Source organism: Schistocerca gregaria, chromosome 4 (genome assembly GCF_023897955.1).
Source record: "Schistocerca gregaria isolate iqSchGreg1 chromosome 4, iqSchGreg1.2, whole genome shotgun sequence".
NCBI classification, from domain to species: Eukaryota; Metazoa; Arthropoda; class Insecta; order Orthoptera; family Acrididae; genus Schistocerca; species Schistocerca gregaria.
The window spans coordinates 397597747-397623273 of NC_064923.1; the positions used below are offsets into that span (position 1 = coordinate 397597747).

The window sequence follows — 25527 nt, forward strand, 5'->3', positions numbered from 1 at the left end:
GAGTCGTCATTCTATCTTTTAGTTTCCATTGAAGAGTTTCCATTTGTCATCAGGTGACGCAGAATGTCAAGCAATGTTTCCAGCACACTTCTTTTGACTGTACTTTGTACTTTAAAGTAGTTTGTTTCTGTGAAGTATTGTCTGTCTTACATTTCTTTCGTCTGGTTGGCACACCTGTTTCCATGGATTTTATAAGTAAATGGACTGCTCTTCATACATCATGGCATTATATTCTCCACACAGCCTCAACTTAATATCCAAGTCAACGTCCTTGCATCCTCCTTTTGAGCACACTTCTGCATTGCACACTTTATGCTGTCCAAGCAAAAAATCAATATTACTACTGACTATTCAATTGGATTATCAAATTTCACATTCCCTTTTAATGCTATAGCAGTGCTCAGATTGTTGTTATATTTTTTTTATTGATGTTATCTAGAGAATTATAGTTAATTTTATTCGTGTTACATATTTTTACTGTAATGTTTTCAGAAGATGCGTATAATGTACGTTTTTAGAGCCAACTTTCTCTTCCGAATGCGAAAATATTTTGTTGAGCCCAACCTACATAGGTAGGAATGATCATCAAAATAAAATAAGAGAAATCAGAGCTCAAACAGAAAGGTTTAGGTGTTCGTTTTTCCCGCTCGCTGTTCGGGAGTGGAATAGTAGAGAGATAGTATGATTGTGGTTCGATGAACCCTCTGCCAAGCACTTAAATGTGAATTGCAGAGTAGTCATGTAGATGTAGATGTACTATACAGAGCACGTAAGCTACTCTACAGACATAGCTGTACACCTTTTTACAAAACCCATACAGCATTATTCCACTCACTTGCACTGGATGGAGTTTCGCAGGAACTACTTTTCCTTTCTGTGATTTATGTTCCAATCCAGCATCATGAAGCATTTTCCTCTTTCCTGCCAATTAACGACATTTTTTTTTCTCTGTGCATTATTTGCCCTTTCAAACCATTTGCGGTAAGCATCACCTTGTTGCACTCTGCCGCTCTTGTAGCACATAGGCATTGTTCGCGCAGAGGTGCAAAAACTGCATGTCTCTCCTCGTTTAGTGCTGACTTCTGGTGGTAAATAGGTCAACTACTACAGCAGGCAATGCAGACTGCTGTGTACAACATTAGTCCATGCGGTTCTACAAATTGTCAAAATGTACCATACAGCGTTATTCGTGCGCACACTTCAGTTTAACTACGAAGTTAAAATTGAACAAAGGTTGAAATCAGTGCATCTGATATATTCCTTAAATTATGAGAGGACTGGAAACTTACTACAGAAAGTAACAAACAGTAGAAAAACAATGGTAGCCTGCAATATCTAAATAATGACAGCACAATCAAGAAATTAACATCACAAGAATTTAGTTATTCCACATTATTGTATTTGGAGAATACAATCTTGTCTTCTCCTCAATACTTGTAATCCCAACAAAGAGATTTTTATTCATTTTGACTGCATGTCTATAATAGAACACTGCAGCAACTGAACTAAATCCTACTTTGATGAGCAAGTGAGGTGGCGTAGAGGTTAGCAACTGGACTCACATTCTGGAGGATGATGGTTCAATCCAGCGTCCGGCATACTGATTTAGGTTTTCTGTTATTTCCTTATATCGCTTCAGGCAAATGCTGGGATGGTTCCTTTGGCAGGGCACGCCCAACTTCCTTCCCCATCCTTCCCTAATCAGATGAGGCCAATGACCTCGCTGTTTGGTCTCTTCCTCTCAATTCAATCCAATCCTACTTAGAAACTGAAGCAGCTAAAGAGGACTCAAATTTGGGTGGTGGTGGTGGTGGTGGTGGTGGTGGTGGTGGTGGTGGTGGTTGTTGTTGTTGGGATGTTTAAGGGGGACTAAACAGCTAAGGTCATCAGTCCCCCATTCCAAAAACAGGTGAGACGAAAATTTACGGAGCAGGTAAAACCCCAAGGGGGGAGGAGACGCCCCTCCCCCCAGTCACTGAAAGAACACCAATGTGGCAGCGAACGCTAGAGACAAGGGGAATAGTAGGCTTAAATTCAATATTCAGCTAACATGATTAAAATTTTGTTTATATTACTTCAACAGATGTGGTAATTTTCATTCGACAACGGAATGGTTAGAGATTTGCATCCATGGATACTTTGCCTCATCTGCTCCAATCATTTTTATATGCCAAGCTGTACACTAACACACTGATTGCCGCACATATAGTTATGCATGTTTCACAGTTGCCAGCAAGCATGAGGCTCTATTGTGGCTGGTGATGACCTTGTGGCAGTCAATGTGCTAAAGCTCCCATATACATTAACAGCTGGATGTTCCTGGAAGCCACTCACATAAAATTTAAATGCATTTCTTCTGTGTCTAATGAAAGCAAAGGACATTCTAGTATTTTTTAAATGGCAAGATGAAAAGAAATTTGGCATGTGTATGTACCATATAATTTACATTCCATAAAATAAAAATTTAGAGACCAACTTTCTGATTCAGCATACTAGAAAGAAGGTAAGAATGGAAACAGGCACTGCTGATGATGGGCATTCCAAGAATGAACATTTCCCAACTACCCTTCTAACCAATGAGTGGTGCCACTTTATGCAGTTTGTACATTGATCATATGTATTGCAAGCAAACAAAAATCATTTTATATTATTGACAAATGAGTTCTACTTAAATGTCATAACATTTTTATAGAACTTTATTGAAGTACCTAATAAAATAACATATATGTCTTAACATATCCTTACTGAATTTATACCAAACCATACAAATGCTTTATCAATACATTGTTTTTATGGCAGCCAACGATAAACACAGACCATCAGTTACATATTTCCACAAAACTTTACTCATTGACACAAAATGTTGTCTATAGTATTTGCACAGAATTTGATCACACAGCAAAGTTCAATGATTTTTAGTTTATTTGCCTTTCAGCATAGCTCATATGTTCGAATCACATTTCACCCTAAAACAAAATTTAATAGAAAACATTGATTTTGACCAAAATCTGTGGCAATTAGTGTGTGGCTGGAATATTTCTTGCAGAAACTATAATCATACTGTTGAAAAGAGCAGGCACAACAGATGGATAATGAGGGAAGGCAGATGCTAATTTGTCTAAATAGTTGTTATAGGAGAAGCAAAGGTGCCATCTGAAAGCAATTCAGCTCTTGATGTAGTAGTCTACTGCACTGGAAAATAAAGAAAGAACTGTGTGTTGGGGAGGCCAATAGAAGGTTAACAAGCACAGGCTTGAAGTGAGACTTCACAACTATGTATACGGATCAATGTGACTGCTATTTACAATTAGTGTTCCTCTGAGTGCAGGTACTTTTTCAGCTTGTACTCTTGGATATCTTTTTACAATTATTCAAAAATCACAAATGTACAATTTTTACATGATTTATGCCTCAACCTTGAAACAATAAATGCTTATTCTGCATGAAGAACTGATCAATTCATCTGCGAATACTACCGTTTAGGTGAAGTTTCATTCCTATGCACTAGGTTGTGAATTTCTGCTAAGTTCAAAAAGTTTCCTTGTTTCTCTGTTACACTGCAGCAGTTGAAGGAGCTGTTCTTGAATCTCATCATTTTTCTGTTCCATTGCATCCAAAAGAGAATTTAACTGGTCAAGCTGAGAGTTGAGTTCCTCACAATCTGAAACAGCCAAACAAAAAATTCTCTTAAAATTCATAATGTTATATCTGATGACTATTCCAATAAAGATGTGGCTTTTGACATTGACAATAACATAGGCAGACAAATGTTATATCCAGGGCATCTAAAAAAAATGCTGTGCAAATCATAACTATGAAGTCATGAGTAAATAACATGCAACCATTCAACACATAGTGGAGATGAGGTAGAGTGCATGGCTACAAGTAGGTTAACATAGTAACTATGATAGTATTCTTTCCCTACTGCCAGCACATTTTCTTGAGCTCATGGCTACCATGTTGTCAAACACCACTATTGATGAAAGGTAACAGCTCATTTTCTTATGATTTTGAAGCTTATTTATATTGCATGAGTAACTGGTATGTCTTTAGGTAGGAACCATGCAAGTACTTTTGCCTTTTGAGCTCTGTAAGGTAACTTTCAACAACTTCATGTTACTCACTAATATTACTTCCATCCATTGGTAGGAATGTGTATTGTCATTTTGTTTGGTTACAATTAGGGCTTTTCATTTATGAACAATTGAGTAACAAAACAGATACCAAATATACTGTAATTACAATGTTTGTCACCTGCGACAGCTCGGCTTATCATACTGTCAGCATGCTATGCTACTGGTTAACACAATATCTAATTAACTCATATTTACTAAAATTTATAACATGAAACCAGATTAATATTGTAAACAAAGTGTTTATTTGGATTGCTGTGTTATATAAAGAAATTCGATTCACGTTAAAAAATAACATAGACATAATTGAAACAGGAATCATGGTAGAAATGTTTAGGATAATGTAGTTTCAGTGTAATTAACAAAAATGTAATCAGCACTGTTGATTCATATCATTTCCCATATTTTTCCATGAAAACAAGAAATCTGTTATTGTCTTTGCATCTTATTCCATTGAACTTCAATTTTAACCACTGGATGATAACATTTTTTTGTAATTATTAATAACTTCTGTAATTGTAATTGGCTAATTTGTTACATCCAATAAGACATCAGTTGTTAGAAAGAGTAAATAAGATATGCACGAAATTGTGTAGAATGTCCAGTATGATGTAAGATCTTGAGCAGTGCTGCGTGATTTAATAAATTGTATACCTAAAATTCTGATTTTTTGTGTCTTTCGAGAACCATACTGTTCTCTGGCCAATACTTACTTAAACTTGCAGGAGTCATCTGCAGCAAAGTATCAAAATGATGTTAAGTTCTGGTCAACATTTATTATTTTGAATAAACTGAGTTACACCTACCCAACTTTAAGAACGTTTATTTCAGCTACTATTTGAAAAATCATTATTTCTTAAAGCCATTTACTCTGAATTATTTTCTTTTCAGAACATTAATTCCCAGCAAGACAATTGCACCACAGTGTCTAACCAATCCCCACCAACGGTTGCAATCTAAAACTATAAAGCAGTAATAGCCATTGGTAAATGTGCTTTATTTTGTTGTACCATTTGAATCAATTACCTTACATTTAGTGTTGGAATTCCTGTTACATTGTGGCACTACCTAACACACTTGGAAAAAGAAAAGGCAGCTTACAACCAACAATGGAGTCAGGATTTGAGTATACTCCGTGTCTTAGTTCTTGTCACCACCTTCACTATGCTGTGTGTGGCTCTATACATATTTAATTTGTATCATTCTACAGAGATCTTACACTATCATGTCTCGTGAGGGAATATGTAAGAAAATACAGTATTAATATTGTTGGAAATTAGTCGTAGAATCTAAATGTGTTAGGATTGAAAGAGACTGCTCACTGCAAAGCAGAAGTGTTGCATTGTTGGTAGGCACACACAAAAGAAAGAAAACTTGCTAGCTTTCAGAGTTATCATCCTTCAGTCAGCTGGGTGGGTTGCTTGGATGGATGCAGCCGGTTTGCCAGATAGGAATATGGAATAGACTGATGGCAGGTATGAACAACTGAAGTGGCCGATTGGAAGCAGCATGTGCTGAATGGAACGTGGGTGTTGAAATGAGATGGAGTGGCAGCATGAAGGAAGAGGAAACTGATGGGTGGAGGAAGTGGGGATAGTGAATTGCCTGAGATTGAGGCCAGGATGATTACAGGAGTGGTGAATATGTTTCAAGGACAACTCCTATCTGTACAAAGAACCAGCTGCTGGTGGATGGCTGTGATTGTAAAGCAGCCACTGAAATTGAGCATGTTGTGCTCAGATGATAGTCATGCCACTGGATGGTGAACTTTGCTCCTTAACAGTTTGGCTATTGACGCAGGAGGACAGCTGGTTGGTAGTCATACCAGCATAAAAGGTTATGCAGTGTTTGCAGCAGAGCTGACATATGACACTGTCATTTTCACAGGCAGACACGCCTCTATGGGGTAGGATATGTGTGTTACAGGTCTAGAGTATGAGGTTGGTTGGTTTTCTTTTGCAGTGCAAAAACAACTATGGTCATATGCACCCATGTCAGAACTGTAGAACATGAAGGCAAAGAGAGGAGTTAAAAATGACTACACTTAATCCCAATCGATGGAAGAGAAGATAACTGAACACTGCTACGTAGAGAAGGGTCTTTAAAATACACCATGCATCCTTTGCTAAAATGGCCAGTAACTCAGACAGCAAACACAAATGAGAATGGAAGTGGTTAAAAAAGGGGGCATTCCCACAGGAAATGGCAGACTGTCAAAGGTTGACCTTGACCACAATGAGCATGAATTTGTAGGGAGCACTACTTAACAAATGACGATGGCTAAAAAGACAGTGCCCAATACGCAACCAAACTAAAATTATCTCCTCATGGTGAGAGGGCCAAGGGGTGGTCATCCAAGCTGCTGGGACAGGCTTGTTCCCATGAAGGGAGGGCCAGTGGCGATGCTAAAGTGATACCACCTGCTGACAATGGCAACACGGATCATCGGAGAGAATGTAAGAACTAGCAGGCTGTAGTACGAGCACTGCACACTCGACAGCAGCGTCAGCGGCCTCGTTTCCTGTCAGACCAATGTGACCAGGAACCCACAAATATCACAGTGTCTCCATCAAGAGTGAGCAAGTGACAACTTTCCAGGATCTGTTGCACTAAAGGATGGATGGTGTACAGCACACAGAGGCTCTGAAGCGTACAGAGAGAGTCTGAGCAGACAATGCAATTGAAAAGCCAGTGTCGTTGGATGTACTGCATGGCCTGATACAGGGTGAAGAGCACTGCTGTAAATATTGAGCAGATTTCTGGAAGCCAATACTGAAATACATCGGTACCAATGATGAAGGCACACACGATGCCACAGTCAGTCTGAGAGCCATCAGTGTACACATAGGTACTGTCGCAAAGTTCCATGTGAAGGTTGTGAAACTAAAGGTGACAGAGCAGAGCTGCAGTAGTGTCCCTAGGAAGTGAATGAAGGCAATAGTGAACATGGGCCGCCACACGAAGACAAGGTGGTGAAGGGTTCACACCCACCAGGAAAGTTGAAGGTAGCTTGAAGTTAAGTTGCCGGAGCAAGAGCTGAAAATGAACTCCAGGAGATAACACAGAAGAGGGAATGCGCCCCATACTGGTGATAAAAGAAGTAATTGAAGGAGGAGGCACAGGTGTCACGTGGAAGAGGAAAAGGTGAACTGCAACAGCTTGAAGGTTAGTCACGGAGATGGCTTGACTAAGAATGTCCTCCCGTATAAACAGCATGACTGACTCCCCCATGAGATGGAATGCTGTCCTTGGGGGAGGGGGGAAGAGGTCAAAACAGACCAGAAAGAACGCAAGAGCTCAGAGTGGTCATGAGAACGCAATTTTGTTTCCTGTAGGCACAGAATTCAGAGTTCTTTGGGCCTCGACATGAACAGGATAGCAATGGAGAAGTGAAGCAGCAAGCAGTTAATGTGCTTGAGAATCAGAAGTGTTCTCCTAAAGCAAAGTGACACTGCATGAATGAGAGCATGATTTCACAGTTTTGGCAATTGCATCAACAACTTTCTGAATAAGAAATGAGTTTACCATTGCAAAGGACTGACCACCTTCAATAAATGAAAAGAGGACCCATGGGAGGGCCTTTGAATGAGCAACCATGGTGCAGCTGGGAGGGTCTTTGACTCAAGAGCTTCATCCCATTTACGTTTGGTAGATGTTGACTGTGAAGAAAATGACTGGCTCATTGCAAGAAAATGCCCCATGATTGCCAGAGTCTCCGATGGTGTGCTCCTTCCAACTGCCCTCCCCCCCCCCCCCCCCCTCCTCCCTGAAGGGGGGGCTAACTGCCTTAGGTGATTCTTCACACATCAGGCCACACCTCCCGAACACATGCCAGAGGGACCAATCAGCTATTTGGGAAGGTAACACCTCAGGCTGCAACCCTTCCCTGGGCCTGGCCTGTATAAGGTGGTACGTTGAACCCTACCTATCGAACCGGGGATGAGAATTACGCATTACCCAGTTATGCATCAGATGCATGGGCAGGCCTTAAGGAGTGCACAGGGAGCAGGAAGAAAAAGAGAAACTTCAAACGCTGAAGCGAAAGGAGGCTAGGAGAAGGTGAACAAAGAAAGAAGAAAGGAACAAGAAACAGTGGTGGGACTGTTCTGATGTCAGCTATGGAAAATGCGAAACAACATTCCCAAAAGCACCTCAGACATGTTCCCCAAGGGAGGGGAAAAGGAATAGTGAGAGGATAGACATGCAGCAACGAAAGGGAAAAGATCCTGCAAAGGCTGGGGCCCCATGGTAGCCAAGCGCGAACCCGACAAAGAGTGGTGAGCCCCTTGGGAGGAGGGGGAGGGGAGGGTTGGTTTGTTTTGCTTTAGGGCACATAAAACAACTGGGGTCATGTGTGTTCAAGTCAAAACTATAGAACATGAACACAGAGAGGAGTTGGATGACTATACTTCAGTCCCAATTGACATAATAGAAGACAGTTAAAAACAGGCCTGTGGAAAAAGGGCAACAAAGACACGATACAGAAACTGAGGTCCAAAACTAAAAATTAAATGGCGTTTTCCATATTGCTTTGGCAGATAAAAAGTAAAACGTGGTCAACAGCCCACGCGTGATTTGCTAAAAAAGCTGATTAATCAGATGTCAAACCCGAGCGGGAACGTAAGTGGTTACAAAAGGGGCATTCCATCAGCAAGTGGCGGACAGTTAAAACTTGGGCGCAATGTGCACAAAGTGGTGGGGTAGTGATACTTAGCAAATGACAATGGCTAAAAAGGCACTGCCCAATGCACAGCTGAGTTAAAATAATCTCATCGCGGTGGGAGGGCCGAGAGGAGGTTGTCCAAGTTGCTGAGAGATGCTTAATAAGCCAGAGCTTATTCCTGTGAAGGGAGGACCATTGACAATGCCAAAGGGACACCACCTTCTGACAGACAGCAACACAGAGATCATCAGAGGAAACACAGGTACCCGTGGGCTGAGGTACAAGGACTGCAGCCTTGGCAGCAGCCTCGTTTCCTGGCAGACCGAAATGACCAGGAACCCACTGAAACATCACGCAGGCTCCACCAAAAGTAAGCAAGTGACAGTTTTCCTGGACCCCCTGCACTAAGGGATGGGCAGTGTACAGCACACAGACTTTGAAGGGCACTGAGTAAGTCTGAGCAGAGGGCACAATTGAAAAGGCTGTGTCGTCGGATTTACTTCGTGGCCTGATACAAGGCAAAGAGCTCGGCTGTAAATACTGAGGAGTGTGCCGGAAGCCAATATCGAAAGACACAGGTGCCAATGACGAAGGCGCACCTGACCCCAGAGAGCTATCAGTGTATACAAAGGTACTCTCACGAAGTTCCATACGACGGTCGTGAAACTGAAGGTGGTAGACCGGGCTGGAGTAGTGTCCTTAGGAAGCAAATGAAGGCTAGGGTTAACATGAGCCGCTTCATGAAGCCAAGGTGGTGAATGGTTAACACATACTTGGAAAGTTGCAGGTAGTATTAAGTTAAGCTGCAGTAGCAAATGCTGAAAGCAGACTCCAGGAGGTAGCAGAGAAGAGGGATGAGACCCAAATTGACAATGAAAGGAATCATCAAAGAAGGAGGGATAGGAAGGGTGGCCACACGTGGCAGACAAACAGCATGTGTACCTGCTGAGGAGAAAGTCACAGTGGTAGGACAGGTAGTTCAGCAACTTCAGTATACAGCACTCAACCCGGCTGGTGTAAATCGCACCCGTAGCCAAACAGATTCCACCATGATTCAGACGGTGTAAGAGGGATGGGCGTGCAGATGCATAAACAAAGCACCCATAGTAGAGTTTCGAATGGACAAGGGACCAATACAAACTGATGAGGGTGGTTCAATCGGCACCCCGGGAAATACCATTGAGGACACGTAGGACATAGAGGAACTGTGTACAGCGGGCTGCCAGGTAAGATGCATGGGAGGACCAAGAAAGTTTCCTATCACGCATGAGCCCCAGGAATTTCATAGTTTCAATGAAACTAAGGGCAACAGGCCCAAGATGTAAAGATGTAGGGAGTAACCACTTGCGTAGCCAGAAATTCACTCAGACAGTTCTGTCAGTGGAAAAGCGAAAGCCATTGTCGATGCTCCAGGAGTAAAGACGATCAAGACACCACTGAAGGCTCCGCTCAGTGAGACACATCTGTGGATAACTGCAATAGATGGCAAAATTGTCAACAAAAAGGGAACCGGAGATGCCCAGTGGGAGACAGGCCATTATAGGTTTAATGGCGATAAAGAGGATGACACTCAGGGCGGAACCCTGAGGCACACTGTTTTCCTGGATAAAGGTGTCCTACAAGGCAGAGCAAATACACGCCTTGAAAAAATGCCTGAAGGAAACAGGGCAGGCGGGCATGGCAGCCCCACATGTAAAGAGTACAGAGGATACCAGTTCTCCAGCAGGTATGTAGGTCTTCTCCAAATCGAAAAACAGGGCCACAGTTTGGATTTCCAAAGAAAACTATTCATGACATGGGTGGACAAAGTAACGAGATGGTCACCTGCAGAATGCCATGCTCGAAATCCACACTGTGCATTTGTCAGTGAATTGCGAGACTCGATCCACCATACCAGACAGCCACAATCATACGTTCCATCACCTTGCAAACACAGCTGGTAAGAGAGATGGGGCAGTAGCCAGAAGGAAGGTTTGTGTCCTTACTGGGCTTAGGTATGGGTATGACGGTGGCCTCATGCCAGTGTCCAGGAAATGTGCCCTCTGCCTAGATGCAGTTGTACGTGTTAAGCAGAAAGTGCTTGCCCGCAAGAGAAAGGTGTTGCAACATCTGAATGTGGATGGGGCGGAGGATCAGGATGATCTGAGAGTATTATCGAGCTGTCTCATAGTAAAGGCAGCATTGTAGCATGCATGATTCGAAGAGGAGAAAGGCATCGCCCGAGCCTCCTCCACTCGTTTCCCATGGAGAAAGGCAGGGTGATAATGGGAAGAGCTCGAAACTTCCACAAAATGGTGACCCAAGGTGTTGGAGATAGCAAGAGAGTCCATGATAACATCATCTGCTACTGTGAGGCCGGAAGTGGGCAAATGGATCTTGGTCCCAGAGAGCTGTCGAAGGTTGGTCCACATGACAGAGGAAAGGGTGGAACTGTTAAAAGAACTAATGAATGAAATCCAGCTAGCTCGTTTGCTATCCTGCAGAATGCGAAGACACGCTGCACGCACCTGGTTATAATGAATGCAGTTCGCCATTTTAGGATGACAGTAAAAAAACCATGGAGAGCAGGTCTCCATGCGCGAATTGCATCGCAGCATGCCTCAGTCCACCGAGGTACTGGGACAGGAGATGGTAAACAGAAGGCACGAGGAATGGAACATTCTGCAGCAGTAAGGATAACATTGGTGAGATTGTCCACCTGGTCATCACAATTGCGGAATGTTGTTCTTCGAAGGTCGCCAGGGAGGAGTAAAGCTGCCAGTCAGTCAGCCAGCCTCAGTAAGCCGTCATTTGGGCGTGCATACGGATGGGTTAGGAGTCCGCAAACGGAGAGCACATAGGAAATGGTTTCTCGATTAGATGTCAGAGAGAATAGACCACTCAAGACGATGGGCAAGTTGGGCAGTGCAAAATGATAGGTCCAAATGGGAATAGGTGTGCGAGGAGTTGGAAAGGAATGTGTGCGCTCCAGTGTTAAGCAGAAGACGTTAAGTTGGTTAAGAAGGTCAGCCAATAGGACACCTCTCTGGCAGATCCTGGGAGAACCCCAATGGGGATAATGTGCATTTAAGTCATGAAGTAGCAAAAACAGGGGAGGCAGCTGCTCAATAAGCGAAAGGACGTCTGCCCTGGTGATATTGAATGACAGAGGTACACAAATGATACAGAGGGAAAGAGCCAGGCGAGGAAGGAAAAGGCGAACTGCAACCGCTTGAAAGTGGGTAGTCTGGGAGATGGGTTGACTATGAATGTCGTCCCGTACGAGCAGCATGACACTCCCATGAGATGGAATGCCGACCTCAGGAGGAAGGTCAAAATGAATCGGTAAGTAATATGAAAGCTCAAAGCGGTAGTGAGGGCAAAATTTCATTTCCCAAAGGCAGAGTACAAGGGGATGCTGCAATGCTAAAAGCATCCATAAATCATCTTTGTGGGACCAAAGGCAATGTTCCATTGGTGGACAGTCATGAAGAGGAAGAGATGTAGAGGTGTCAACTTAGCAGCTGGCGAGTGACAGCCGATGTAGAGTCACTACTGCAGGGCACAGAAGCAGAAGGATCCTGCTCCATGGGGTCCTCAGAAGCAATGGCTTGCTTGTGCAGTTGGTCCATAGAGTCCAATGCTGAAAAACAGTTGGTGATGCGCATCGGCAAGACAGAGGCTGGCTGGGCTAAAGTATCATGTGGTGACACAGTTGAACAGGATCTTTGAGTTTGCGAAGGAGAAGACCATTTGCCTTTGGTGGACTTCGAGTCTTTCCAGTTAGAGGATGATTAGGGTATAGCTTAGCTAGAGGTATGGAGAAAGTCTTCACGGGAATACTCCTCCCGTCCTTTCCTGCCTACTGGTTGTGTAGCTGGTGGCTTTGCCCCTTGAGACGAGAGTTTAACGGTTTGTTGCACAGCAGAATGGGGGGATGGCGATGCTACCTTGACACTGGGCGATTTCACAACCTCAGAGCTGAATTTGAGGTCACATCCCTGCGTGGTCATGTCCTTCATGGGGTGAGGGGTAATAAGAACAGAACAGCAGAACTATAGGTGCCAGATGGGAAAACACAGAGTTTGCGACTAGCCAGTAACTTGCGAGCTACTGGGTAAGGCACTTTGTCCTTTACCTGGATCTCTTGGACAGCCTGCTCATCAAGATACACGGGACAATCCGGAGAGGAGGTGGCATGGCTGCCATTGCAGTTGATACAGCTGGAAGGAGGCGTACAATCTCCCTCATGTGTATCCCTACCACAGGTTACACATTTGGCTGGATGTCGACAAGACGTTCTAGTGTGGTTGAAACTATGACACTGGTAGCAGTGCATTGGGTTAGGAATGTACAGCTGGACTGTGATAATTTCATATTCTGCTTTGATCTTGGACGGCAGCACCACTACATCAAAGGTAAAGAAAAGAATGCAGGTGGGCACTAAGGAGGAAGCTATCTTTACCATTACATGATGGACAGCAATGACACCCTGATCAGAGATTTAAGATTGGATTTCAGCCTTGGTTAGACCATTGAGCAGCCTTGTGTAAATTACACCACAGGAAAAATTCAGTTCTATGGGCCTCGACACAAACATGGTAGCCATGGAGAAGTGAGGCAGCAAGCAGCTGTTCTGCTTGACAATCAGAAGCAGTCTCCAAAAACAAAGTGCCATTCTGTAAACGAGAGTAGGATTTCACAGGGCCAGCAATTGCATCAACACCTTTCTGAATAATAAACGGATTTATCATGGCAAAAGACTGACTGTCTTCAGTATGAGAGACCACGAGGAACCATGATGCAGCAGGAAGGGTCTTCCAATCATTAGCCTCATTATTTTTAAGTTTTGTGGACGTTGACTGGGAAGATGATTGACTCACTGCAAAAAAATCCCTCATGATTGCCAACATCTCTGATCGCGCGCTCCTTCCAACTGGGGACTCACTTCACAAGGGGCCCACCCGCCTTAGGTGCTTCACACCTCAGATCACACCTCCCGAACATCTGACTGAGGGACCAATTGACAATTTGGGAAGGTTGCAGCTCAGGCAATCATCCATCCCTTGGCCAGGCCTCTACCAGGGGGTACATGCGAATGTTACCTGTTGACCTGGGGCTGGGAATTACGTGTTACCCAGTCACCTGTTACGTGGCAGATGCATGGGCTGGCCTTCAGGGGTACACAGGGAGGAAGAAGAAAAAGAGGAACCTCAAAAGCCTAAGTGGAGGAACGGGAGGAGAAGGGAAACAAAGAAAGGAAAAGGGAGCAAAACACAAAGGTGAGATGGTTCTTACATCAGCAACAGACAATGCAGAACATTCCCAATAACATCCTAGACATGTTCCCCAAGGGAGGGAAGAAGAATAGCGAGAGGATATACATGCAGCATGGAAGGGAAAAAACACTGCAAAGGCTGGGGCTCTGTGGTAGCCAAGCACCAAGCATGAACCTGCCAAAAGGTGGTGAGCCCCCTGCGAAAAGGGGGAAGGGAATACAAGGTGCTGTGTGGGTGGAATGGGCAGTCTTGTACCTTTGTTTGTCATGGAAATATGATCCCTGTGGCAAGTGGTTGGGAATAGGAGTGTCGTGGGATGGACTAGGATATTCTGTAGGTTGGTTGGGTAATGGAACACCGCTTAAGGAAGAGTGGAAAGGATTTTGCTCTTTTCAGGTCAAGGTGACAGCTAATCAAAGCCCTGGAGAAGGATATGGTTCAGTTGTTCCAGTCCAGAGTGATACGAGGTGACAAGGGGGCACTCCTCTGTAGATGATTCTTGGTGATGGTGAGAGTACTGGGGTACATCTACATCTACATCCATACTCCGCAAGCCACCTGACGGTGTGTGGTGGAGGGTACCTTGAGTACCTCTATCGGTTCTCCCTTCTATTCCAGTCTCGTATTGTTCGTGGAAAGAAGGATTGCAGTACGCCTCTGTGCGGGCTCTAATCCCTCTCATTTTATCCCCATGGTCTCTTCGCGAGACATACGTAGGAGGGAGCAATATACTGCTTGACTCCTCAGTGAAGGTATGTTCTCGAAACTTAAAAGCCCGTACCGAGCTACTGAGTGTCTCTCCTGCAGAGTCTTCCACTGGAGTTTATCTATCATCTCAGTAACAGTGATTACTAAATGATCCTGTAACGAAGTGCGCTGCTCTCCGATGGATCTTCTCTATCTCTTCTATCAACCCTATCTTGTACTGATCCCACACTGTTGAGCAATATTCAAGCAGAGGGCGAACAAGCATACTGTAACCTACTTCCTTTGTTTTCGGACTGCATTTCCTTAGGATTCTTCCAATGAATCTCAGTCTGGCATCTACTTTACCAACGATCAACTTTATATGATCATTCCATTTTAAATCACTCCTAATGCGCACTCCCAGATAATTTATGGAATTAACTGCTTCCAGTTGCTGGCCTGCTATATTGTAGCTAAATGATAAGGGATCTTTCTTTCTATGTATTCGCAGCACATTATACTTGTCTACATTGAGATTCAATTGCCATTCCCTGTACCATGCGTCAATTCACAGCAGATCCCCCTACATTTCAGTACAATTTTCCATTGTTACAACCTCTACATCTACACGATTACTCTCCAATTCACATTTAAGTGCTTGGCAGAGGGTTCATCATACCCCAATCATACTATCTCTCTACCATTCCACTCCCGAACAGCGCACGGGAAAAACGAATACCTAAACCTTTCTGTTCCAGCTCTGATTTCTCTTATTTTATTTTGATGATCGTTCCTACCTATGTAGTTGGGCTCAACAAAATATTTTCGCATTCGAAAGAGAAAGTTGGTGACTGAAATTTCGTAAATAGACCTTGCCGCCACGAAAAACGTCTTTGCTTTAATGACTTCCATCCCAACTCGCGTATCATATCTGACACACTCTCTCCCCTATTACGTGATAATACAAAACGAGCTGCCCTTTTTTTGCACCCTTTCAATGTCCTCCGTCAGTCCCACCTGGTAAGGATCCCACACTGCGCAGCAGTATTCTAACAGAGGACAAACAAGTGTAGTGTAAGCTGTCTCTTTAGTGGACTTGTTGCATCTTCTAAGTGTCCTGCCAATGAAACGCAACCTTTGGCTCGCTTTCCCCACAATATTATCTATGTGGTCTTTCCAACTGAAGTTGTTCGTAATTTTAACACCCAGGTACTTAGTTGAATTGACAGCCTTGAGAATTGCACTATTTATTGAGTAGTCGAATTCCAACGGATTTCTTTTTGAACTCATGTGGATCACCTCACACTTTTCGTTATTTAGTGTCAACTGCCACCTGCCACACCATACAGCAATCTTTTCTAAATCGCTTTGCAACTGATACTGGTCTTCAGATGACCTTACTAGACAATAAATTACAGCATCATCTGCGAACAACCTAAGAAAACTGCTCAGATTGTCACTCAGGTCATTTATATTGATCAGGAACAGCAGAGGTCCCAGGATGCTTCCCTGGGGAACACCTGATATCACTTCAATTTTACTCGATGATTTGCCGTCTATTACTACGAACTGTGACCTTCCTGACAGGAAATCATAAATCCGGTTGCACAACTGAGACGATACCCCATAGGCCCGCAGCTTGATTAGATGTCACTTGTGAGGAATGATGTCAAAAGCTTTCCGGAAATTTAGAAATACGGAATCAACTTAAAATCCCCTGTCGATAGCGGCCATTACTTCGTGCAAATAAAGAGCTATCTGCATTGCACAAGAGCGATGTTTTCTGAAACCATGCTGATTACGTATCAATAGGTCGTTCCCTTCGAGGCAATTCATAATGTTTGAATACAATATATGCTCCAAAACTCTACTGCAAATCGACGTCAATGATATAGGTCTGTAGTTCGATGGATTACTCCTACTAATCTTCTTAAACACTGGTGCGACCTGCGCAATTTTCCAATCTGTAGGTACAGATCTATCGGTGAGCGAGCGGTGAGCGGTTGCTAAGTAGGGAGCTATTGTATCAGCATAATCTGAAAGGAACCTAATCGATATACAATCTGGACCTGAAGACTTGCCCGTATCAAGCGATTTGAGTTGCTTCGCAACCCCTAAGGTATCTCTACCTCTAATAAATTCATGCTAGCAACTGTTCGTGTTTCAAATTCTGGAATATTCCATTCGTCTTCCCTGGTGAAGGAATTTCGGAAAACTGTGTTCAATAACTCCGCTTTAGTGGCACAGTTGTTGGTAACAGTACCATCGGCACCTCGCAGCGAAAGTATTGACTGCGTTTTGCCTCTTGTGTACTTTACATACGACCAAAATGTCTTCACATTTTCTACCAAATTTTGAGACAATGTTTTGTTCTGGAACCTATTAAAGGCATCTCGCACTGCAGTCCGTGCCAAATTTTGCGCGTCTGTAAATTTTAGCCAATCTTTGTGATTTCGCGTTCATCTGAACTTCACATGCTTCTTCCGTTGCCTCTGTAACAGCGTTCAGACCTGTTTTGTGTACCATGGGGGATCAGTTCCATCTCTTACCAATTTATGAGATATGAATCTCTCAATTGCTATTGCTATTATATCTTTGAATTTGAGCCACATCTTGTCTACATTTGCATAGTCAGTTCGGAAGGAATGGAGATTGTCTCTTAGGAAGGCTTCTAGTGACACTTTATCCGCTTTTTTAGATAAAATTATTTTGCATTTGCTTCTGGTGGATTTGGAAGAAACAGTATTGAGCCTAGCTACAACGCCCTTGTGATCACTAATCCCTGTATCAGTCATGATGCTCTCTATTAGCTCTGGATTGTTTGTGGCTAAGAGGTCAAGTGTGTTTTCGCAACCATTTACAATTCGCGTGGGTTCGTGGACTAACTGCTCGAAATCATTTTTGGAGAAAGCATTTAGGACAATCTCGGAAGACCACCGGTTTTGAACAAGTATTTTTGCCAACATAACGAGGGAAAGTTGAAGTCCCCACCAACTATAGTCGCATGAGTGGGGTATTTATTTGTTACGAGACTCAAATTTTCTCTGAACTGTTCCGCAACTATATCATTGGAATCTGGGGATCGGTAGAAGGAGCCAATTATTAACTTAGTTCGGCTGTTAAGTATAACCTCCATCCATACCAATTTGACGGAGTATCTACTTCAACTTAACTACAAGATAAACCACTACTGACAGACACAAACACAAACACTCCGCCACCAATTCTGCCTAATCTATCTTTCCTGAACACCGTCTGAGACTTTGTAAAAATTTCTGTAGAACTTATTTCAGGCTTTAGCTAGCTTTCTGTACCTATAACGATTTCAGCTTCTGTGCTTTCTATTAGTGCTTGAAGCTAAGGGACTTTCCCAGCACAACTACAACAATTTACAACTACAATTCTGACTGTTCCTGTATTTGCCATGTACCCTTTGAGATTGCAGCCCACCCTGTACTTTCCCGAGGCCTTCTAACCTAAAAAACCGCCCAGTCCACGCCACACAGCCTCCACTACCTGCGTAGCCGCCAGCTGAGTGTAGTGAACTCCTGACCTATTCAGCAGAATCCGAAACCCCACCACCCTATGGCACAAGTCAAGGAATCTGCAGCCAACACGGTCGCAAAACCGTTTGAGCCTCTGATTCAGACCCTCCACCCGGCTCTGCACCAAAGGTCCGCAGTCGGTTCTGTCAACGATGCTGCAGACGGTGAGCTCTGCCTTCATCTCGTAAGCAAGACTGGCAGCTTTCACCAAATCAGATAGCCGATGGAATCCAGAGAGAATTTCCTCAGGTCCAAAGCGACACACGTCATTTGTGCCGACATGTGCCACCACCTGCAGCTCGCTGCACCCTGTGCTCTTCATGGCATCCAGAAGGACCCTTTCCACATCAGGAATGACTGCACCTGGAATGCACATTGGATTTCTGCCCCTCCGTAGCCGCCATATCCCTAAGAGACCCCATTACGCGCCTAACATTGGAGCTCCCAACTACCAATAAGCCCACCCTCTGCAATTGCCCGGACCTTGAAGGCTGAGAATCATCCTGTGAAACAGGGCAGGCAGCTGCATCTGGCTCAGCCAGAGACAGTACCTGAAATCTCTTTGTCAGATGCATCAAGGAGGTTTTCTGATCAGCCTTGGAACAACCTCCCAATCAACCACAGGTGAGGGCTCAGCCCCACTGCGCGCAGCAACCGGGGCAACCACAGCGGCAGACCGATCTGGGGACAGACGGGACGAGGTTGACATCCCCGTGATACCCAAGTCCGACTCCCCACAGTGGTGCCCATTGGCAACAGCCTCAAGCTGCGTGACCGAAGTCAGCGCCGCATGCAGCCGTGAGCGAAGGGATGCCAACTCAGCCCTCATCCTAACACAGCAATCACAGTCCCTGTCCATTCTAATTGATGTTGAAAAACAGTTACTGAAACACGAGTTCGTGCCTAGATAATGCAAGGGAAACACGCAATGAATGTATGAACTAACCTGTACAAACGCCTAACGACTGCACTACAATCTGCCCGAATTTACGATTACAGTAACTAAAACTCGAAATTACACCTCCCATACGAAACTCAAACGCAATTTAAGTAAGAATCTACAAAGTAAACACAGAAAATTAACTATATACGTATCATTCTGCACTGTCGATGTGCACCAACTGGGAGCTCAGGCCACCTCTCGATATACCACAGCATCATCTGCAAAAAGCCTCAATGAACTTCCGATGTATATGAGCATATGGCACAGGAAACCGAGGTCCTCAGCATACTGGGCAAGGGATATCTCATCACTGCAGATATGTCACCCATGAGTGGCTATGCTGTGTGGGGGGCATCCTTTTGTGTAGAAGGGATGCCAGCTGTTCAGATGCAGGTGTTGGGGTGCTGTTGGTGGTTAGTGGGTTAAACGTGGACAGAGGTATGGACGGAGCCATTACAGAAGTGGAGGACAATGTCCATGAAGGTGGCATGTTGAACGAGGAGGACCATGTGAAGCAGATGGGAGAAAAGGTGTTGAGCATGTGAAGGAATGTGGATTGGGTGTATGGCCCTGGATCCAGATAATGAAGATACCATCAATGAACCTGAACCAGGCTACAGGTTGGAAGTTTTGGGAGGCTACGTAGGTTTCCTTTTATGGCCCATAAACAGGTTGGCATAGAAGGGTGGCAAGTGGGTGCTCAAGGTTCTGCCATGAATTTATTTGTAAATCTTCCCCGCCGGCTAAAAATAATTATGGGTTAGGATATAGTTGATACATTGCATAAGATATGAGGTGGTGGGTTTGGAACCTGAAGGACATTGGGATTGAGAGTGTTTGATAGCAGCAAGGTCATGGGCGTGAGGTATGTTTATGTATATGAAGATGGCATCAACAGTGATGAGTAGGGATGCAGGAGATAAAGAAGTAGAGGTGGTGGAAAATCAGCAAAGGAATTGGTTAGTATTTTTGATGTCGGAGGATAGGTTTTGGGCAATTGGTTGGCTTCAGTGGGAGCACAATAGCCAGCTACAATGGGGTGTCCAGGATTGTTGGGTTTGTGGATTTTGAGAAGCATGTAGATTGTGTCTGGGTGAGGCATTGTTGGAGGTGGGAGGAAGATGGACTCAGATGAGATGTTCTGGGAAGGATCTATGGGTTTCACTTGGGACAGGAAGTTATACTGGACTCCTGGGATGGGATCACTCCGGCAAACTTGTTGGTGGATGAGTCAGACAGTTGGTGGAGGCCCCCCAGCAGGTAGTCACAGAAACACATCGCAACAGTCTTGGAGCCTTTGTTTGCAGGATGATTAGATCTGGATCTGTTTTCAGGTTGTGTACTATGGGCATCTTTTGTTCTGCTGGAAGGTTGGTGTTCTTAGGAAGGGATTTGGGAAGGATGGTGAGGCCAAGTTGGTGCTAAGGAATTCCAGGAAGCTGGTTAGGGTGTGATTAGGTGTGACTGACTGATATACATTATGGGACTAAACTGTGAGGTCTTCAGTTGCATGATTCAAAAGTTACTTGTGGAAGATAAAGGGTCTACTAAAAGTGGACAGATCCAGTCAGAGGTGTCAAATTATAAAGTGAGGAATCTAAAAACACACACACAGCAGAAGGCATACAATGGTGGGCCAAATCTAAAAACTGGAAAACAGAGGGATCAAAGAGCAGCCTTTGCAAGAGAAGTGGTCATGGGTCCCAGACCCACAAAACGCAAAGAGAGGCCCCAAGCACGACCACCCTGCCCCTACTCCACGAGTAAAGCAAAACCTTATAACTGAGAACAAAAACCACTTTCACATAGGAAACTGAGGACCAGTTCAACCATCCACGAAACGTCCACTAATATTAAAGACAAGGAACCTTGTAGCCTATACTTAATATTACATTCCACCAATATATGGGAATCCATCAGTCTGGCTCCACATCCACAATGTAGGGGGTGGCTCGTTATGCGAGAGAAGACAATGGGTAAGTCTAGTATGACCAATGCATAGACAGCAAAAGACAGTGGACTCCATCGAAGAGGAGCAGAAAAAAGAGTGCCAAACTGCAGTAGTCTCCTTGATTATGCAGTGTTTATTACTGAGTGCAGTAGGGCACCAGATGTCATTCCACTTTTGGGCAAAGAGAGATCTGATGTGTATCCGCTTATCTGCACCTAAATCATGAAAGGGACTGGGGTAAGTATCTGCCTCTATAACCAAATGGTCAGTATTTCATTCCCTGGAATGCCCACGACTTGGGACTCAAAGGAAGACAACAGAGCAGGCGGCACAGACAAGGGCAGAGACGAGGTCATGGATAGCGGAAACCAAAGGACTTCCATTCTTGTTGCCCAACATTTCCAATCAACTGCACAAAACCTAGCCTCCCTCATCGATACCAACCAGTTCCTTTACTGACTTTCCATCTTCCCTACACTTTACCTCCTTGATCCCTACTCATCACTGCTGATGCCACCTTCCTATACACAAACATCCCTCATGTCCATGGCTTTTCCACTATAAAACATTATCTCACCCAATGTCCTTCAGGCTCCAAACCCACCATCTCGATTCAATCCCATCTCCAGCCATCCTGATTTAGGTTTTCCGTGATTTCCCTAAATCGTTTCAGGCAAATGCCGGGATGGTTCCTTTGAAAGGGCACGGCCGATTTCCTTCCCAATCCTCCCCTAACCCGACCTTGCCCTCCGTCTCTAATGACCTCGTTGTCGACGGGATGTTAAACACTAACCACCACCACCACCACTCACCACCTCATATTTTATACACCTTACTATCTATATCCTGACCCACAACTACTTTTCCTCGAAGGAATGGTTTACAAACAAATCCACAGCACAGCCATGGGCACCCATATGGCATCCTCCTAAGCCAGCCTATTTATGAGCCATCTACAGAACACCTTAGCCTCCCAAACTCCCAACCCCTAGGCTGGCTCAGGTTCATTGATGATATTTTCATGATCTGTACTCAGGGCCAGACACCTTTTCCACATTCTTTCAAATCCTCAACACCTTTTCTCCCATCTGGTTCATCTGGTCCTCCTCTATCCAATGCACCACCTTCCTGGATTTTGACCTCCAACCCTCTGATGGCTCCATCCACACCTCTGTCCACATTAAACCCATCAAAAAATATCTCCCATACAGCCTAGCCACCCATGGACAATGTATCTGCTCTGACAAGAACTCCCTTGAACAGTACAAAAGCTGTCACAGGCAAGCAACACCTCACAAAACTAGACTGCAAATGGGTTTCCAGTGCCATACCCTCATACCTCCCCAAGAATCAGCTACAAAAATTGCCACAATGGAACCATATCCTTTACCAGAGTTTTGATTATCTCTCACCCTGCCCTGAAATGAGAGACATCCTACCAAAGATCCTTCCCACCCCTCCTAAAGTGTGTTCCATCACCCACACAAATGCACACAGTGTCCTAGTCCATCCCTATTCCACTCCCATTCCCAATCCCTTGTCACTGGGATCAGAGCCCTTTGGCAGACAAAGGTGCAAGACTTGCCCAATTCACCCACAAAGCACCTTGTACACCAGTCCTGTCATAGGCTTATCCTACCCCATCAGAGGCCATACCACCTGTGAAAGCAGCAATGTTATATACCAACTCTGCTGCAAACACTGCACACCTTTTATGTTGGTGTGACTACCAACAAGCTGTACATTACGATGAGTGGCCCCTGCCAAACTGTTGTTAAGAACAACTTCGACCACCTGGTGGCCCAACAAGCTCCGTTTCAATGGCTGCTTTACAACCAGAGCCATCTCAATCCTTCCCCACACCACCAGATTCTCTGAACTACACAGAGAGGAGTGTCTTTGCAACACATCCTTCGCTCCCGTAATCAACCTGGCCTCAATCTCAGGTAACCCACTGTCCCCACACCCTTCACCCAACAGTTCCCCCTCCTTCATACTGCCCCTCCCAGTTCGCATCCCACATCACCTTCAGTGTGTGCTGCTCCCCATTGGCCACCACAATCATGCCAGCCCATATACCTGCTACCCTCCCACATTCCTAGCTAGCAAACCAGCCACCTCCTTCTGAGCCATCTACCCTGAGTCCATCTCCTGCCTTCCATTTCCCTCTCCGTCCACCAACCCCATCCGATACTACCTCCACCACGACCAGTACATCTGCCAAAAGATAATATTGGCACTTTTATGTACTGTCACAGGATAACTGTGAAAACTATCAAATTTTCTTTCTTTTGTGTATGCCTATCAACAACTGAACACTTCCACATTGCTGTGAGTAATCTCAGTTAATCTTAAAGTGTATATGAGGGAAACATTCCACGTGGGAAAAATATATCTAAAAACAAAGATGATGTAACTTACCAAACGAAAGTGTTGGAATGTTGATATAGACACTAACACACACACACACACACACACACACACACACACACACACACACACACACACACACACACAAAATTAAACCTTTTGCAACCCATGGTTGCTTCATCACGAAAGAGGGAAGGAGAGGGAGAGACGAAAGGATGTGGGTTTTAAGGGAGAGGGGTAAGGAGTCATTCCAATTCCGAGAGCAGAAAGACTTACCATAGGGGGGAAAAGGGACAGGTACACACACACACACACACACACACACACACACACACACACACACACACACACCCATCCGCACATATACAGACGCAGGCATATGTCTGCTTGTGTCTGTATATGTGCGGATGGATGTGTGTGTGTGTGTGTGTGTGTGTGTGTGTGTGTGTGTACCTGTCCCTTTTCCCCCCTATGGTAAGTCTTTCTGTTCCCGGGATTGGAATGACTCCTTACCCTCTCCCTTAAAACCCACATCCTTTCGTCTTTCCCTCTCCTCCCCTCTTTCCTGATGAAGCAACCATGGGTTGCGAAAGCTTGAATTTTGTGTGTGTGTGTGTGTGTTTGTTAGTGTCTCTATCAACATACCAATGCTTTTGTTTGGTATGTTACATCATCTTTGTATATTTATATATATCTCCAAATGTATTATCAGTAATCAAATTAACAATTCAGTTTTTATTTACAATCTAAATAAGTGAGACACAAAAAGTATCTGTGATTAACTTACTGAAGTTTTCCACCTTCTCATATTGCTGAAACGGATTCATTTCAGACATAGATATCAATTTTTGAGCACATGTAGAATAATTTCTGAACAGAGTAGTCTGGTTACATTTATCAAATTTTGTTGTGGATTAAGATTTTATAATATCCAGCAGTGTAAATTGCCTGCATGTAGTCATGTCTGCATAGAGAAGAATTACCTTATTTGTAAACCTACTGACATGTCCTTGTCATAACAACTCGATGTGTATGTGATTCAGGGAACGTGCAAAAACACTAAAATTTAAATTTGCTTTACCACTTAGTAATGTTATGGTTACCCCATATTTATTTTTAGTGTGTGTACTACAGCTGAAATACACAGATTTCTCATAATCATTTATATCTAAGCTCTGGTTGCAGACAAGCAAATAATAGCTAACAGAAATAATAAGTTAGTCAGGTCTGAAATATTTTTTTACTTTGAATGCCTTATTCTCCTAGGGTTCTCACCTGCTACCATGATGAATTTCTTTAGAGATATTTCTCTATGTTCATTCAGTATCTACAGAGAGGAACTTGGTGCATTATCCAGTACTGTATTATGAATGCAGAAGTGTGTTTTGCTTTTCAGGTTAGCCACAAGTAATATAAATATCTACATATAAAGACAGCTCCAAGGGGGCTCCTGCCTTGGGAGTATGTGGGTGACAACCACATGGGCCCTTAGCTAAATCTGACATTACTTTCACTTACTTGTGTCAGGCATCTTCTGTTTTCTTTCCTATAAGCCTCCCTTGGCCACCTCTTACTTTTACGACCCCAACAGGATTACGTTTCGAGGTCTGATGGTGTCTTTAATTTTTCTTTTCTACCTCCAACGAAGAAGGCTGGGAAGGTTCTAGAGGCATAGTAAAGCCAGCTTTCCTAAGGGAGTAAACCCTGAAAAGAAATCCTGCCAGCTCAGGGCAGAACAGTGGCAGCCTCACTACTGGGCTAACCCTGAAGCACTAAAGACCATAAAAAGAGAAACAAATAGGATTTTGGGAAAAGAAAAAAGAAAGTACACGAACAATACGATTGATGAAATCGAAAAGGCAAATACAATATCAGACAGCACGAAAATGTTTCAGATGTTGAAACATGTGAGTAATGGTCACACAAACAAAGCTTTAGTTAATGATAAGCTGTAGTTAATGGTAAGGATGGCAATAT

At 44.0% G+C, this 25527-nt stretch overlaps 1 protein-coding gene across 1 annotated transcript in view; it reads right to left on the minus strand.

Annotated features, from left to right (window-relative positions):
• Nucleotides 1-2678: 2678 nt before the first annotated feature.
• The window catches only part of LOC126266838 (UPF0184 protein AAEL002161), a 28528-nt gene continuing 5679 nt past the window's right edge, over nt 2679-25527 (minus strand). Inside the window, exon 2 of the mRNA XM_049971407.1 lies at nt 2679-3661. Within this exon, the coding sequence (XP_049827364.1) occupies nt 3498-3661 (164 nt within the window). The 3' untranslated portion in view covers nt 2679-3497. The remainder of the gene's footprint in view (nt 3662-25527) is intronic.